This window comes from Clytia hemisphaerica, unplaced genomic scaffold, assembly GCF_902728285.1.
Source record: "Clytia hemisphaerica strain Z4C2 unplaced genomic scaffold, Clytia hemisphaerica genome assembly, whole genome shotgun sequence".
Classification (NCBI taxonomy): domain Eukaryota; kingdom Metazoa; phylum Cnidaria; class Hydrozoa; order Leptothecata; family Clytiidae; genus Clytia; species Clytia hemisphaerica.
In genome coordinates this window covers 508,865-522,340 of record NW_027103758.1, presented here as the reverse complement: position 1 = coordinate 522,340, position 13,476 = coordinate 508,865, and the positions used below count along the sequence as shown (strand labels likewise).

General features: G+C 34.8%; 1 protein-coding gene across 1 annotated transcript; it reads left to right on the top strand.

Moving 5' to 3' along the window:
* Positions 1-131: 131 nt before the first annotated feature.
* Positions 132-10,429, top strand: LOC136805551 (small ribosomal subunit protein mS22-like). The gene is made up of 7 exons (XM_067062121.1): positions 132-494; positions 6,155-6,325; positions 6,451-6,597; positions 7,750-7,833; positions 8,772-8,917; positions 9,664-9,766; positions 10,062-10,429. The coding sequence occupies exons 1-7, from the start codon at positions 183-185 to the stop codon at positions 10,137-10,139; spliced, it is 1,041 nt and encodes a 346-aa protein (XP_066918222.1). The 5' UTR covers positions 132-182; the 3' UTR covers positions 10,140-10,429.
* Positions 10,430-13,476: the final 3,047 nt, after the last annotated feature.

Here is a 13,476-nt window from a genome sequence, read left to right as displayed (position 1 = left end):
TTTCTTTTTCAATCTTTTATTCAGAGATTATACCCCGTCTCGCAATCTCGCTCCCTCATTCAAATTTTACCGAACTCCGTTTTACATCCAAATTCGTGTTATTGTGGATAGTAATGAAGACGGAATCTGTCGAATCTGTATCAATTTAGCCCCAATTTCTCCGAAAAAGTTCCAAAACAAACATGGCTGCTTCGTACGCACGTTGTGCCCATGTGTTTAGAAATATCCAGTTCAAAACAAAGAAAGATGGGCTGTTACTGAGAAGAATTAAGCTGAGAAGCTGTTCAAGCATCACAGGAAGTGTTCCCGAAGATGTTCTCAACAGTAAAGCTGACGAATTCAGTGGTAAAAGTATTCAAATTTTACATGACCCTGAAGTGAAAACACTTTTGGAAAGAATGACTGGTCTGAACTTGAATAAGATTTACACTCCAAGGAAGGAAGCATTGCAGAACCCAATATATAAAGTTATGGAAAAAGAAGAATATGAAATGGTAAGTAGATGTAACATGTAATCCCCTTGGCGTTCCAGCACTTGACTATATTACACTTCCCTAACTTGCTCTAACTTTATTCATCAGGTAGGTCAGACGAGGATTATACAGTATTTTTGAGCGCAAGTTTAAATATATGCTTAAATAGAAAACAAATAATAGCAGTTCTGTTTATTCCTCAAACCCCCAGGAAAAGTTTTTTTGCCGACTTAGCTATTTCCAAATCTCGGAAAAGAACTCCCATAGGAATTCCGATACATAACCCGATTGGTTAATTTCGGAACGGCTTCAAGAAAGTCATAATGGCAGATAATTTTAAAAGTTTCTGAGGAAATGTGTGTAATTTATCGATGTTGATGGCTTGTTGATTCTTTAAAGAAAAAAGATAACAGGTATAGCTTTTTTTAATCCTGAAATATCGAGGTTCCAGCTACACTGAAAATAGCCCACTTTCTCGCCAGACTCACTTGCCGAAGAATAAAGTTTTATATACATTTTATAAATTTCGCTTATGTGCTCTTATATAAGCTCTTTTGGTGTGCTCTTTTAATTCACTCTATTTGTTTGCTCATTTACTCTTTTCATTTGCTCATTCACTCTTTTAAGTTGTTGATGCGCTCTATTATTTCCTCTTTGTATGCACTCTTTTCATGCGCGCTTTGCATGATCAGTTCAGGATTTTATCCATTCTGCCAATTATGAGTTTCGTAAATTTCGGGTTCTGTAAACCAGCTTTTTTCTTTTTTTTTGGGCCTAAATTTTTGCCCGAAAATATAGATTTTTTGGACTTTGTGAAAAATCTGTTCAATAGCTTTTCCTAATTTTTATACAAAACATGTAAAATTAAATTGTGCTACTGTAAATAAAAAAAAGTTCATTTTTCGAGAAAAAAAAATTTTGGCACCAACTTGCAAAATTTTAAATTATTCAGCTTTTGTTTATACATTGCCTTCATTAAACTTTTATTATTTGTTTTATAAACAGGTAGGTCCATAAAAGTATCGATTGTTTTTTTGAAGATAAGATACCCTGGGAACAAGGTTGTGCGAAATAGCACAATCAGTTTTTGCCCCAAAAATGAAAAGGTTACTTTCCAGAACTTTATTTTGCGCAAGTGATATTTTGCAGGAACAAAGAAGCAAACTGAAAGAGCGAATATAGAGAGCGAACTAAAATGCACATAAGCGAACAAACATGGCGAATGAGCGAACAGAAAGGGCAAATGAGCGAACCGAAAGAGCAAATGAGCGAACCAAAAGAGCCAATAAAAGAGCAAACTGAAAGAGAGAGCACTTGTAAACGAAAAGAGCAAATGAGCAAACTCAAAGAGCAAACTGAAAGAAAGAGTGAACAAAAAGAGTGATCCATACTAATGAAAAAAAGAGCACTTATGGCAGCTATGGCGTTTCATAGGTAGATTCTTATCAACAGTTTTTTTGGTGGGAAATTTGAAATTTTTAAATTATCAGCCCTGACCATGCTATTCATTTTGCCAAAGTATATAAATGCACATAAGCATGAAATTCCGGCTTGTCTTCTCAGAAATTCAAGTGGCACTTTTAGGCATCACTAGAATGAAAATTTAATAATTTTAAAAAGTATCACATTTTAACACTTGTCCAACTCCTAGCAAGAGAAGCTTGTTAACATGGCATGCAAAAGTCCCAATATAAAAGTATCATAATATATCTTGACCGGGGCGATTTGCGCTAAATCTGTACCGTGTCCCGTCCGAAATCATGAAAAATAAAGTTCATTTTTTAAACATAACTCTACTTTTCTATGACAGTCTATAGCCTATATTTCATGGAAATGTACCTTGACACCACCTTTTAAGGCCTAATAATAAAGATATAGGGGCTCATGGAGCTGTTAGAGCGTATGAAAATGGTAAATTTGTGGTAAAAAAAATCAAAACTAACTTGCACTGTAGAGAGTATCACATATTATAAGGGTTGTAACAGGTGATATTTAAGTATCACTAAACTTAGGTGAAATCCTTTTTTTGTTGCATTCTTTTGATTGGCATGTAGATATCGAAAATGATTTCGGACGGACAAAATTTGCAAAACTAAAGGCTAGAATACATCAGAAAAATGTATTGAGGAAGTAAGGAAGCTGTAGAACAGCCTGAAATTGTTTGTATAAAGGCCTTCCTCAAATTAGAATAGATCTTAAAAATCTGTATCACCTTTTTCATCTTTTTTCAGGGTGATTTGCACTAAATTTTCCTGTCCCGTCCGAAATCATTTTCATAAAAATCTGTTTTATTTCAAGTTTTGCTAAACTTTTTCTTTCTACATACAGTATTATCAGTAAGTATACAAGTAAATATACTACTATTCCAAATAGAAAATACTTGAGAATCTTCCACTCTTTTTGTTCCAGTAGTGGTTTTAATACAATACCTATTTTTACAGGAAAATTGTCCCGTCCGAAATCAATTCCTATTTTCAAGGTTGAAATAAAGGTATAAAAATTTACTTCAATTGGCCTGTTTGAACATTTTTCTTACCACTACGTCTTGCTAATAACTTCCTGAATGTTAAACATTCATTTTATTACAAATTGAAACATATTTGAAAAGTTATGATTTCGGACAGGACAAATGATTTCGGACGGGAGATTTTTTCTAGTACCCCTGGAATCAAATCTGAAGAGCTTTGAATCTTAGATTTACTCAATTAAAATATGCTCTATCCTAGATTACAATATTCAGCCATTCGAATCTTTCTACCTTGCAGAATTTCAGAAATATTGTCAATCTTATTGTGATTTCGGACGGGACATTTTTTGGTGTCACTTCCAATCACCAATGCACTGGGACCTATAGAATGTTAACCTAATGGTAAAATCATACTTTTTGACAGGTTTTCAAACACATACAGATTGAGCTTACTCTCAAACTTAAAAAACCTTCAATAAACACTCTTAAAATAGGGGCAATGTGCAATGATTTCGGACGGGACACATTTCGGTGTCAAAATGGACGTAAACAGAAAATCACTGCTAGAGCAAGATGGAAAAAAGGTTTCAAAACACTTTTTTTGTAGAAAAACACATGAATAGATTGCCTATATGGAAAATCAAAATTCCAGGTCAAATACCTTCCTGGAAAGAAAGTGCTACCATAAAACTGTAGCACTTTTTTGCTAAAAATTGCCAAAACGAGGAAAAATTGACACAAAATTTATGATTGCAGACTAATGATAGACAGTTAAAACATGAAATTTTGCAGAAAGTGTACCATTACCAAGCTGTATCTCATGAAAAAAGAAAAAAATCATTAACACTTAACCTTAATGAGATATATGCAAAAAATGATTTCGGACGGGACGGTACAGATTTAGTGCAAATCGCCCACCGGTGAAAAAGAATACAGCTATTATATTTTGATTTTTCATATTTTTTATCATAATATAGTATATAGCCGATAGGGTATCAATTGTTTAGACATACAAATGAAGTGGACATCGAAATAGCCAAGCATTGTAAATTATGAAGAGAAAGAAAATCCTCCCATCAAAGTATATATGTGATGATACGGCACTTTTTTTTTGCTACAGTAGGATCATTATGTCCATAAACACTTATACTGTAGTATGATGATAATTTCTTATGGAATCCTTCTCAGATCCTTTTGCGCCTATCAACACTAAAGAAAGAACTAAGAAACAAGCCGATATTGTAACGACTATCACATACACTTCTGGATATTATATAGCTGAATCTGGCAGTGACTCACCTATCTGTATACTTGAGAGCCAGGTCATATTAAAAACACTGTCAATTACACTTACCCCAACAGTTATTTATTGATGCGAAATTCTGTCACTTTTCCCCGACGAAATTATCCTCTAGGAATTCTATATCTTGCAAACAAGAAGGTTTTACCCAAATAATTTTTATCTTTAAAAAGGTGGTTTAATTGACCTTTTAATACCTCTGCCTTGAGCTGCGTTACAGTCAGACGAAGAGGGTGGCCAGTTTTTTTTTCAAAAAGCGCTTTCTCGCTTCCAAATTGGAACTGTGCGATTGAGCACCTTCTTATAAAAAGATCCACTGTTCATGTGCAAAGAGCTTCTTAAAACAGAAGGGAGGAAGTTCTTTTAAAAATGTTTTTTGAAATTGACTTTTGCGTTGACTTTAAGACGATTCTCTTTCCTGGGGCCTCTTCCTGGGAAAATATTATCTCCTCCACAAGATCACCATTTTATTCTGTTGTGCTGCTACCAGCATTCCTGAACCAGGTCTTTGGTCCATTGATATTAGTAGGGGGTTGTATTTCTGTCTTTTAGTCAGAGAGTTGTTGTAATACACTTTTCTGCTCAGAATTTCATGCTCTTTCAGATGGTATCAATCATTTTCGTTTTTTTTTGACTTTTGAAAATCAGCTTTTTCTCTACCCCTTATTTTCCCTTGCAGTTTTGCCTATGGCGTCACTATTTTGGTCATAAAAAGTTTTCCCGGGCCTAATCCGCGTCCTCCCTCTCAAAAATATCTTGTAATATACTGTTCTTTGGAATAGACTAAAAGTGGCTAGGTCGTAGAAAAGATGTCACGGAACCCAAGGATTGGCCCCCTACTATATGGCTTCTTGAAAATCTTTGACAAGGTTTTAGACAAACATAAGGACCTTATGCATTGTTAGGATGCTCCCTACAAATCTTATAGATTGGACAACATTTTTCTTTTCCGTTACTTCTGGTTGTATCAATTCAATGACTTCTTTATTCCATTTTGAGGACAGTACATTGTAATGGCAATGTCTTCAGAAGACAAAATAAAAAGAAATTTTAAGGATTGACATAAAAAATGTTAAAGATTCACAATGCAAAATTTTAAGTTGATACCACAAATAGGGCGCACTACTCCAAAATTTAAACTTTATTGAAACTTTTTTTGGACCACCGGGTATATATAGATTTAATCAAAGAAAAGATGACAATTCATAGTTGGTGCACTTCCAAAATTTCCAGTCAATTGAATAAAGATTTCAAAAGCTATCGAAAATTTTCATTTTTTGGGGGGGGGAGCTCTTTAAGTTAGACCCTCCCAAAATTAAATAAAGCAAGTTAAACCTTACAAGTCACTTTGATAGCCCTAAAAACATCGCCAAACATCCGACGTTGTTTTTGAACCCCGGGGGGGGCAGTGGGTTTACCAACTGACGGTATGTGCGGCGAAAAAAATGGCTTTTAGAATTGCACCCTTACAGTGCAGAAAAAATCGGTGAAATTCATACCCTTAAAGTGCATTTTTTTAAATTTTAAACTTTTTTAGAGCAAAAAAAAATCAAGATTTTTGAGCAAAAATTTGCAATTTTTCCTAGATTTGCTGAAATTTCCACCCATACAGTGCATTTATCAAAAGTCCACCCTTACAGTGCATTTCTGATATTTTGAAAAACACACCCTTAACCGCCGCACATACCCGTCGGTCTATTTGCCTGACTGCCCCCCCCCCGGATTTTGAACCAATGGGTAGTAAGCTGTAAAGCTTGGATTTGAAAATATTCCTAGAAAAGAAATAACTATGAGAAAGAAAAGTGCTTGATATTAAAATCTATATTTTGAAATCGAATGATAATACGTTCTTTAGGATGAAAATTAAAGTTTTTACTTTTTTTAAATAAAATCATCATTTTCTTACTAATTCAGACAGAAAAAGAAAGGATAGAGGAAGGGCAGAGGAGATTACAAATGCCTGATCTGATGACCAGACGGAAGCCAATCAATTTTGTTCATTCTCAAGATGAGCAACTAATCAACCATGACGAGGATGGATCAGATTTCGTTTTCACTGATATCTCCGCCTCGAAAAATATCAGGGTATTGAATTCTATTCCTTAAACATTCTTCCAACTGCTCAAAAGTCAAAGTTTATGATTTGTGGGGATGGTAGCATCCAGGGGCACCAGCAGCTTATATTAACTGGTTACTTTTTTATTTTTCAGTCGCGCTCAATATTTGTCCGAGAGAATGACACAGGCGTTTTGCGCGAAGCGAGTTGGGAGGAACGCGATCGAATGCAATTTATGTATTGGCCAAAAGAAGGTCAACATCACGAAATCGTTGAAATGCTCCAAGACCAACATCTACCTGTAAGCAATATTTTCATGAAATGAGGTATCGTATTTTGCTATATTATTATATTACTCATTGTCTTGCTGTTTCGAGGCCTCGTGCAGTTTAAATGTGCCAAAAGTCATTAACATTGTGACAAAGGCGTACAAGCATGAGACTTTGCACAATTGTAGTTTAGGGGTCAAAAATTTTTTTCTCCAAAGTATGTCATATTAATACCGTTGGAAAGCATTTTTCATGCTGGTTTAGAAAAACATCACAACCCATATCTAAAAATGAAGCCAAAAAATATTATTGCGGAAGGCTTTTTGAAAAATGCAGAAAAATGAGGTAATTGCTGACGTCAGAGAAAACTCCAGGACCACCCAAAGACGTTTATTTTTGTGAAATTCAATAACGCACCTCTCGGGTACTAGATACGATTAATTAGATCAGATGCAAACTTATGTTACAATAACTTTTCGAGTATGGTTAGAGTGGGAAATTTTGCCCTTAGAAGTGCTTATCATGGGCATGCCCAATGCAACCCATTTAGCCTAAGGCTTTCGAAGGGTCATAAAACCGCGATATTCAATGTCAATGGAGTCTAACTCTCAACCAAAGCTATCCATTTAGACATTGAAAGGTCCTCTATTTAATTTGATAGAAATAAACTTTTTTGGGTGGTCCTTGAATTTTTGCTGACGTCAGCAATTACGTCATTTTTCTTCATTTTTTTCCAACATAGGAAAATTTGTGTAGTGAGCTATTTGAATAGATTACCGTGAGTATCACAGCTCAAATTAATATCGACCTGTGAAAAAAACTCATTTTAGGCACGTTTTGGCCCAAATTAAGCCTTCCTGGATAACTTTTTTTGGCTTCATTTTCAAATAATGGGTTGTAATGTTTTTCTAAACGAGCATGAGAAATGCTTTCCGACTGTATGTAACATGACATACTTTGGAGAAAAAGGGTCTTTTTGGGTCTAAGATTTAAATCCATTTTTGACCCCTAAACTACAATTGTGCAAAGTCTCATGCTTGTACACCTTTGTGCACAATTTCTACACAATTAGACTGTGCTATATCAAAATAACTGATTTTGAATCCTTTCACCAACTAAAAGCCATTAGAAATCCATGTTCTCTCAATTGGCCACCACAGATGAGTTTGCCTTCCTTTTTTTAGAGAGTGTTCGATCAATTACGTCATGTGGACGTCTTGGATTTCATAAACATTCAATGTGAACCCGATTCGCCCGATTTCATTCGTGTAAGTCCGAGTGGATGTCCTTAACGGTGTATTATTCATTAGTATGGTCTTATTGTGCGGAAGCCCTTGTAGTGAAATTTTTATTCGTTTCTTATATGGCGTTGCTTTCTTGTGATAAGAGATGTTACCCTTCCGACATGCACCCCCATCAATCGAATGACCAACAATGATGCCTTTATCGATCGAAAGAATGCACTTAGTTTTATATAGTCAAGCATATTCTAGACGACTTATTCAGATTTCACAGAACACAATACACTCTTTCTGCAAGCATAACGTTTATAAGCATACTTAGGCTCAAACTCGTAAAAAATAAGCATAATGCTAAGCATACCTCCAAGCTGAAATGCAATATAACTTGTGCAGCTTTTTTTAAAACGCTGACCTTTTTAGGGTTACTTTTAAAGCCGTTTTAGCTTTCTTAGACCAAAGAATTTCGCCTGCGGCGCCAAATTACAAACAACTAATTTTTTGAGCCGAATCAATGTTCCTACTTTCGAAATTTCCATGAACCCGAAGAAAATCCACAAAACGAAGTCTAAGCATATAAATAGGAGCCTCAACCTGATTTTCCCGTATGCTTATAAAAAAAAGAGTGTAGTAGAAAATAAGCAAAAATTAATGGAAGGGACAAAATTGAAGTCGTCTAGAAACCTCTGTGCAAGCTATATGTTTCATATTGGCATTGTTATTGTTAATAAAAAATTCCATAGGCGGGATAAATTTGAAAGAAAAAATTTTTTATTTACATTACGGTAAAAATAATACACTTAAAAAAACACACGTTTTTATAAGAACAAACTATATAAGACTTTGGTGACCAAAATATTTTAAGAATAAGTTAACAACAGGTTTTACTACCTAATCTCAATTCGATCTTTTATGCAGTCCTAATGAAATTTATTCCCAGTCTCACTTCTAGACAACTCTCTTTTCAGGTGCACGAAAGGGTATACGAAGACTTAGACCAGCGGCAAGAGTACGACATTTTACATTCGACACGTCATTTCGGTGGCATGGTTCATCATTATGTCTCCAAAGACAAAACAACGAAATTCTTCTCCTACCTCGTTCGAAACGGAAGGTACGATACAATTGTTCAGAAACTATTATCATATGACGAAAGTAAACTATAAATTAATAAGAACTTTCAACAGAACACACACATTTTAGATTAGATTTTAAAATGATCAAGATTAATGAAAAACGCTAGTTATATTTGTTGGCTTGTGACTATAATACTTCATACTCTTTCTTGTTGATAATTTTGCTGGTAGGTGGGAAAGCGAGTTTCCTTCGAAACGGATTTTCTGTAAAAAAAAAGGGGGGGATAAGATTTCATTACAAAAGGGGGGGATGGGTATATAGGGGGGGGGGATGAAATAAACCTAGGGGGGTTCATACCCCTCTGCAAACTATGTCACTTTTTATCCCATTTCCAATCCTTTATCCTTCACGCTATGTTCCAAACCTTTGTTTTTGTAGCATTCTGAACTCGAAGATGATAAGGCATTTCCCGTGTTCCATCAAAATTAGTTTAAGACCAATTCAATCTGCCGAGAGTAGCAGCTAAATCGAAAGTCTTATTCGGAAAAAAACCTTTTTCAAAGTCGAGCGAGACGGCACAGTCAATCACATTATAAACTTTTCTCCCAATAGACCTTATTGGAGTTTTTGATTTTTCTAAAAGAGCGATGCATTGTTGGATTATTTCGGACGGGGAGGTAATTCTTCAGAGATTTCTATTGTTATACCCCCGAAACAATCCCACAATGCATCGCTTTTTTAGAAAAATCAAAAACTCCGATAACATCTACTTTCTTTCCACAGAACTGAAGATGCAATGGACTTGTTAAATTTGTACAAAATCATCAACCCAGATTCTGAATTTTCTATCGAATCAAAAGAACTGGGTGATGAAGATCTCCTCAAGGTTCGTAGTTCGTAGAATTTCTTGGCTTTGTTTTTGTCGCCATCACATATAACGATCCATAATGATCTAATACTTGGCTGTATCCTCAATTAGTAGAGGAATGGTTTGGCCAGATTAGTTTCCCAAGGTCATATCTTGCTGCCTCCTCTATAACCCCTAATTTCTCAATCATTTACTACCTTTTGGCTTTTTCAGACTCTACTTGGAGCTTTTTTATAGTTTCTCCTCTACTTATCAATCAAAGAAATGTTCATATAACAAATGAACTGACAGCCGAGTTTTCTTTCTCTTACAGTATTATGTTCAGTTTCACGGTCTTCACGAGATCTCTGAATATTTGGATTCAGCGCCTCAACAAAGTGGAAGTGTTTAAGAAAAGAAGACGTTCATAAAAGGTATTTCATTACCTTCTGTATTTGACCTTCTAAGCAGAATCTTGCTGTTCGAACAAGAAAAAGGGACAGTAAATTCACACATGCTCAGATAAATCGAAATCAAAATGGAGCTTTTAAATACAGACAATAACTTTACATCTACAAGATTACTAAACGTAATATTAAGATAAAACACATCTACAACAATATTAACCGTATATATAAAGAATATTTTTGTAGAAAAAAAGATGTATTATAATAAAGAATCCACAATTAGATGTTCATAAAATTTCCCAAGTCATTTTCTGTTCGTCACTGTCCGAAATTGGACGTTTGTTGTAACATTTTTAATATTTTGATCGATCTTTTAAAAGCTCTCACCGATAAAAAAAGTCCAAAAGTCATTCATTAAATATTTGTTTATCGTGTAAAATGATTGGCTATGATCGATCGAGAGCTTTGCTAAGCTCAAATTCTATTGTTTGATTGTTTATTTGAATGTTCAGGCACGAAGACATTTCAATACCTCGATAGTTTGTTTTTGTCTTCCTTTATTTTTCAAGATTATTTTATCAAGCAAATCTTTTCAATCTTTCACCCTTATAGCGAGGCTGATTTTCTGCAATCCTCTTCGAGTTGTTAAAGTATCCCAAAACATAGAGGATAATTGTGATAAAACTCCATCAGAATATATTCCATTAAAATTCAAACGAGCACAACTATTGAACCATCCACCTCCTTGATTCGTATCTTTTGCGCAATGCATCGGCGCATAATTTTCATTATCTTGGTCTCTGGTCGAAAATGATTGACCATCGTGGTACAACCAATCATCTTTGGCAGAACTTTCTCCGTCTACAAATGTCCCGCAATGCAATTTATATTTAGTGCTTTCATCTTCAATATAGAAACCTTCATAAATTACAAAGGTGTGTGTACCATCGAATTCTGTGGCTTCAATCCTTAACATGATGTTTGGAGAGTATTTATTGGTGATCTGATGGATATGTTTCAAACCCAACCAGTATTCACCACCAGCTTCTCCAAAACCTTCTTTGTAATCCACCCAATCTCTGTAAAAATCCATAGAACCATCAAACCTTCGTTGAAAGGTCGTCCAACCACCCCCGTTTCTCGTCATGTCGCAAAAGACATTTATCTCGGTGCCGTAAGGATTGATCGTGTAATTTCCATCCGTTAAGATGGTTAGATTTTGACATAATTCAACTACTTGCGTCTCTGGAGGTTGAGTTGATGCTTCTTGTTGTATATCTGCCGGTGTCAATAGCTCGTAAATATTTGTGTTGTTCTTAGCTGTCGTTTCTACATCTTTGAATTTCATGTAGAAAAATCTACATTGGAACCCAGTCTCCTGTAAGTCTTCAATTTCCACAATGAAATGCTGTCCAAAGCGTTGCATAAAACATTCAACTTCACTTTCAACGTCTTGAGTGAAGGAGGGCGACACTCCTTCAGTGTGATGAATCGATCGTTCTTCTGCTATCTTCTGAAATGTTGAAAAATGCTGCTCCATTGTTTGAACCAACCTTGAATTTGCCAAGAGGAATAGGAAGAATAGCCAACATAACAAATTCTTATTTGTCGTTTTCTCCATGTTTTCTTCTTAGCCTTAGTTTAACTGTTTGTGAAAATCTAATCTGTTTGACCTGAGTGATTAGCGAAAGATCACAAATAATAAATTATTTAATACCTGTAGCCGTTTCTGTCACGAATTTATTGATAGTGGATCCCCTGCTTACAAACCACCAAACCACGAAATGCAGAATGAATCTTTTACTATTGAATTATTCATACTAAACCTTTTTCAATTTAAATAGCAGTGGACTATAGAAACTTTTCTTTTCAAAATTGACTGCTTCAATTTTTTTTTTCGGTCCGCTAGGACCCAAACAACAGTAATACGAGATATTTTTTTAATTTTTCAATTTTTGACGGATTTCCGGCCTTTTTTATGCCCAAAATGGACCAATTTCGGGTATTTTGGCCCAGATAACAAACCTAGAACCTGTTCTGTTGGTACTACCACCCTCAAATTGGGCTTAAAATATTCCTTGGAAAAAAACTAGGATTCTAGTACTAGGATAAGTCTATCTCAAATTAGCTGGCAGTATCTTTTCAAACCTCAATAAATTTTAATAAACTTTGAATTAAGTAGCGATTTTGTGCTCGTTGAAAAGACAAAATTTTAATGAATTCGTGACAGAAACTACAAGTAGTAAATTATTCATTATTTGTGATCTTTCGCTAACAGGTCAAACAGATTAGATTTTGACGAACTTTTATAAAACGAAACCACAAAACGCAGAATGAACCTTTCACTATTGAATTATTCAAAGTTACGTCAATCTTTTCCACTTCAAAATACTAGTTGAAAATTAATTGAAAAAGAAACATTCTCAAAATCTCGCTCCGATTATTTTTCTAACAACATTTTCCCCATCCCTTTCGCATATCATTCATCACATCATGATATTGTCATGCTATCGTGCCTCGACAAAAAGTAATTGTCGGTCAAAAATAAAAGTTAAACAAAAATTTCGTCGCTTGTAAAGATTCATCGTGAAAGAATTCCGTCGCCAAGTGATTTTTTCGTCATTTTTACTGACGAATTTTCTGCCGGTTAGGTTTGCCTGGGTTAAACCTGTTATGTTTCTTCCCTGAAGATTCTTTTAAATGATGGTGTCAACGAAACTGTTCTATTTCAAATTATTGTATGTTAATTTCATAGTGAGGGAGACAGATAGGGAGTGTTGTATTCAGTTTACCAACGAAAGGGAAATTTTATTCTTGGATTTAAAAACATTCTGTAAATTTGTCGAAGAACATTCTATTTACCGACTAAAACGCGAATGCAAGAGGTTGATACGAGTCATGTTTACTGATCACGTTCTTTGTTTTCCGTCCACTTTAATTTCTCTGGTATTGATGGCTGATATCCAATCTTGCCCAGTTTTACTGCTTGATGAGATCAAAGAGAAAATTGGATAAAGATAATTTATTACCCCTTAATTGACATTGATTAGTCGTTTTTAATAGCATTTAATGACATCCTGCATAAAATTTTAATTTCTTAATAATGGCATATTTGTATCACTTATTACTTTTTACGAAAGCATATTTTCGTTTTTCCTGTCAAAATGACTCACAGCTCAAGAATGGACAGTTTTCTTGTTAATCATCTTTCATCAAGTTTGTCGAATCTTGTTTCCTTGCTTCGTTTCATCACCTAAATCTGGTTTCCATATCTCCATAGCAACTAAATACATTCATTGATCGATATCCAACTAGTCCTTCCAGACTTAAAAAGTAGAATCT

Coding starts and splice junctions, on each gene's coding strand:
- LOC136805551 (XM_067062121.1), top strand. CDS start 183: ATGGCTGCTTCGTACGCACGTTGTGCCCATGTGTTTAGAAATATCCAG. Junction 7,834..8,771: donor ATTCGCCCGATTTCATTCGT/GTAAGTCCGAGT, acceptor CTCTCTTTTCAG/GTGCACGAAAGGGTATACGA. Junction 8,918..9,663: donor TACCTCGTTCGAAACGGAAG/GTACGATACAAT, acceptor TTCTTTCCACAG/AACTGAAGATGCAATGGACT.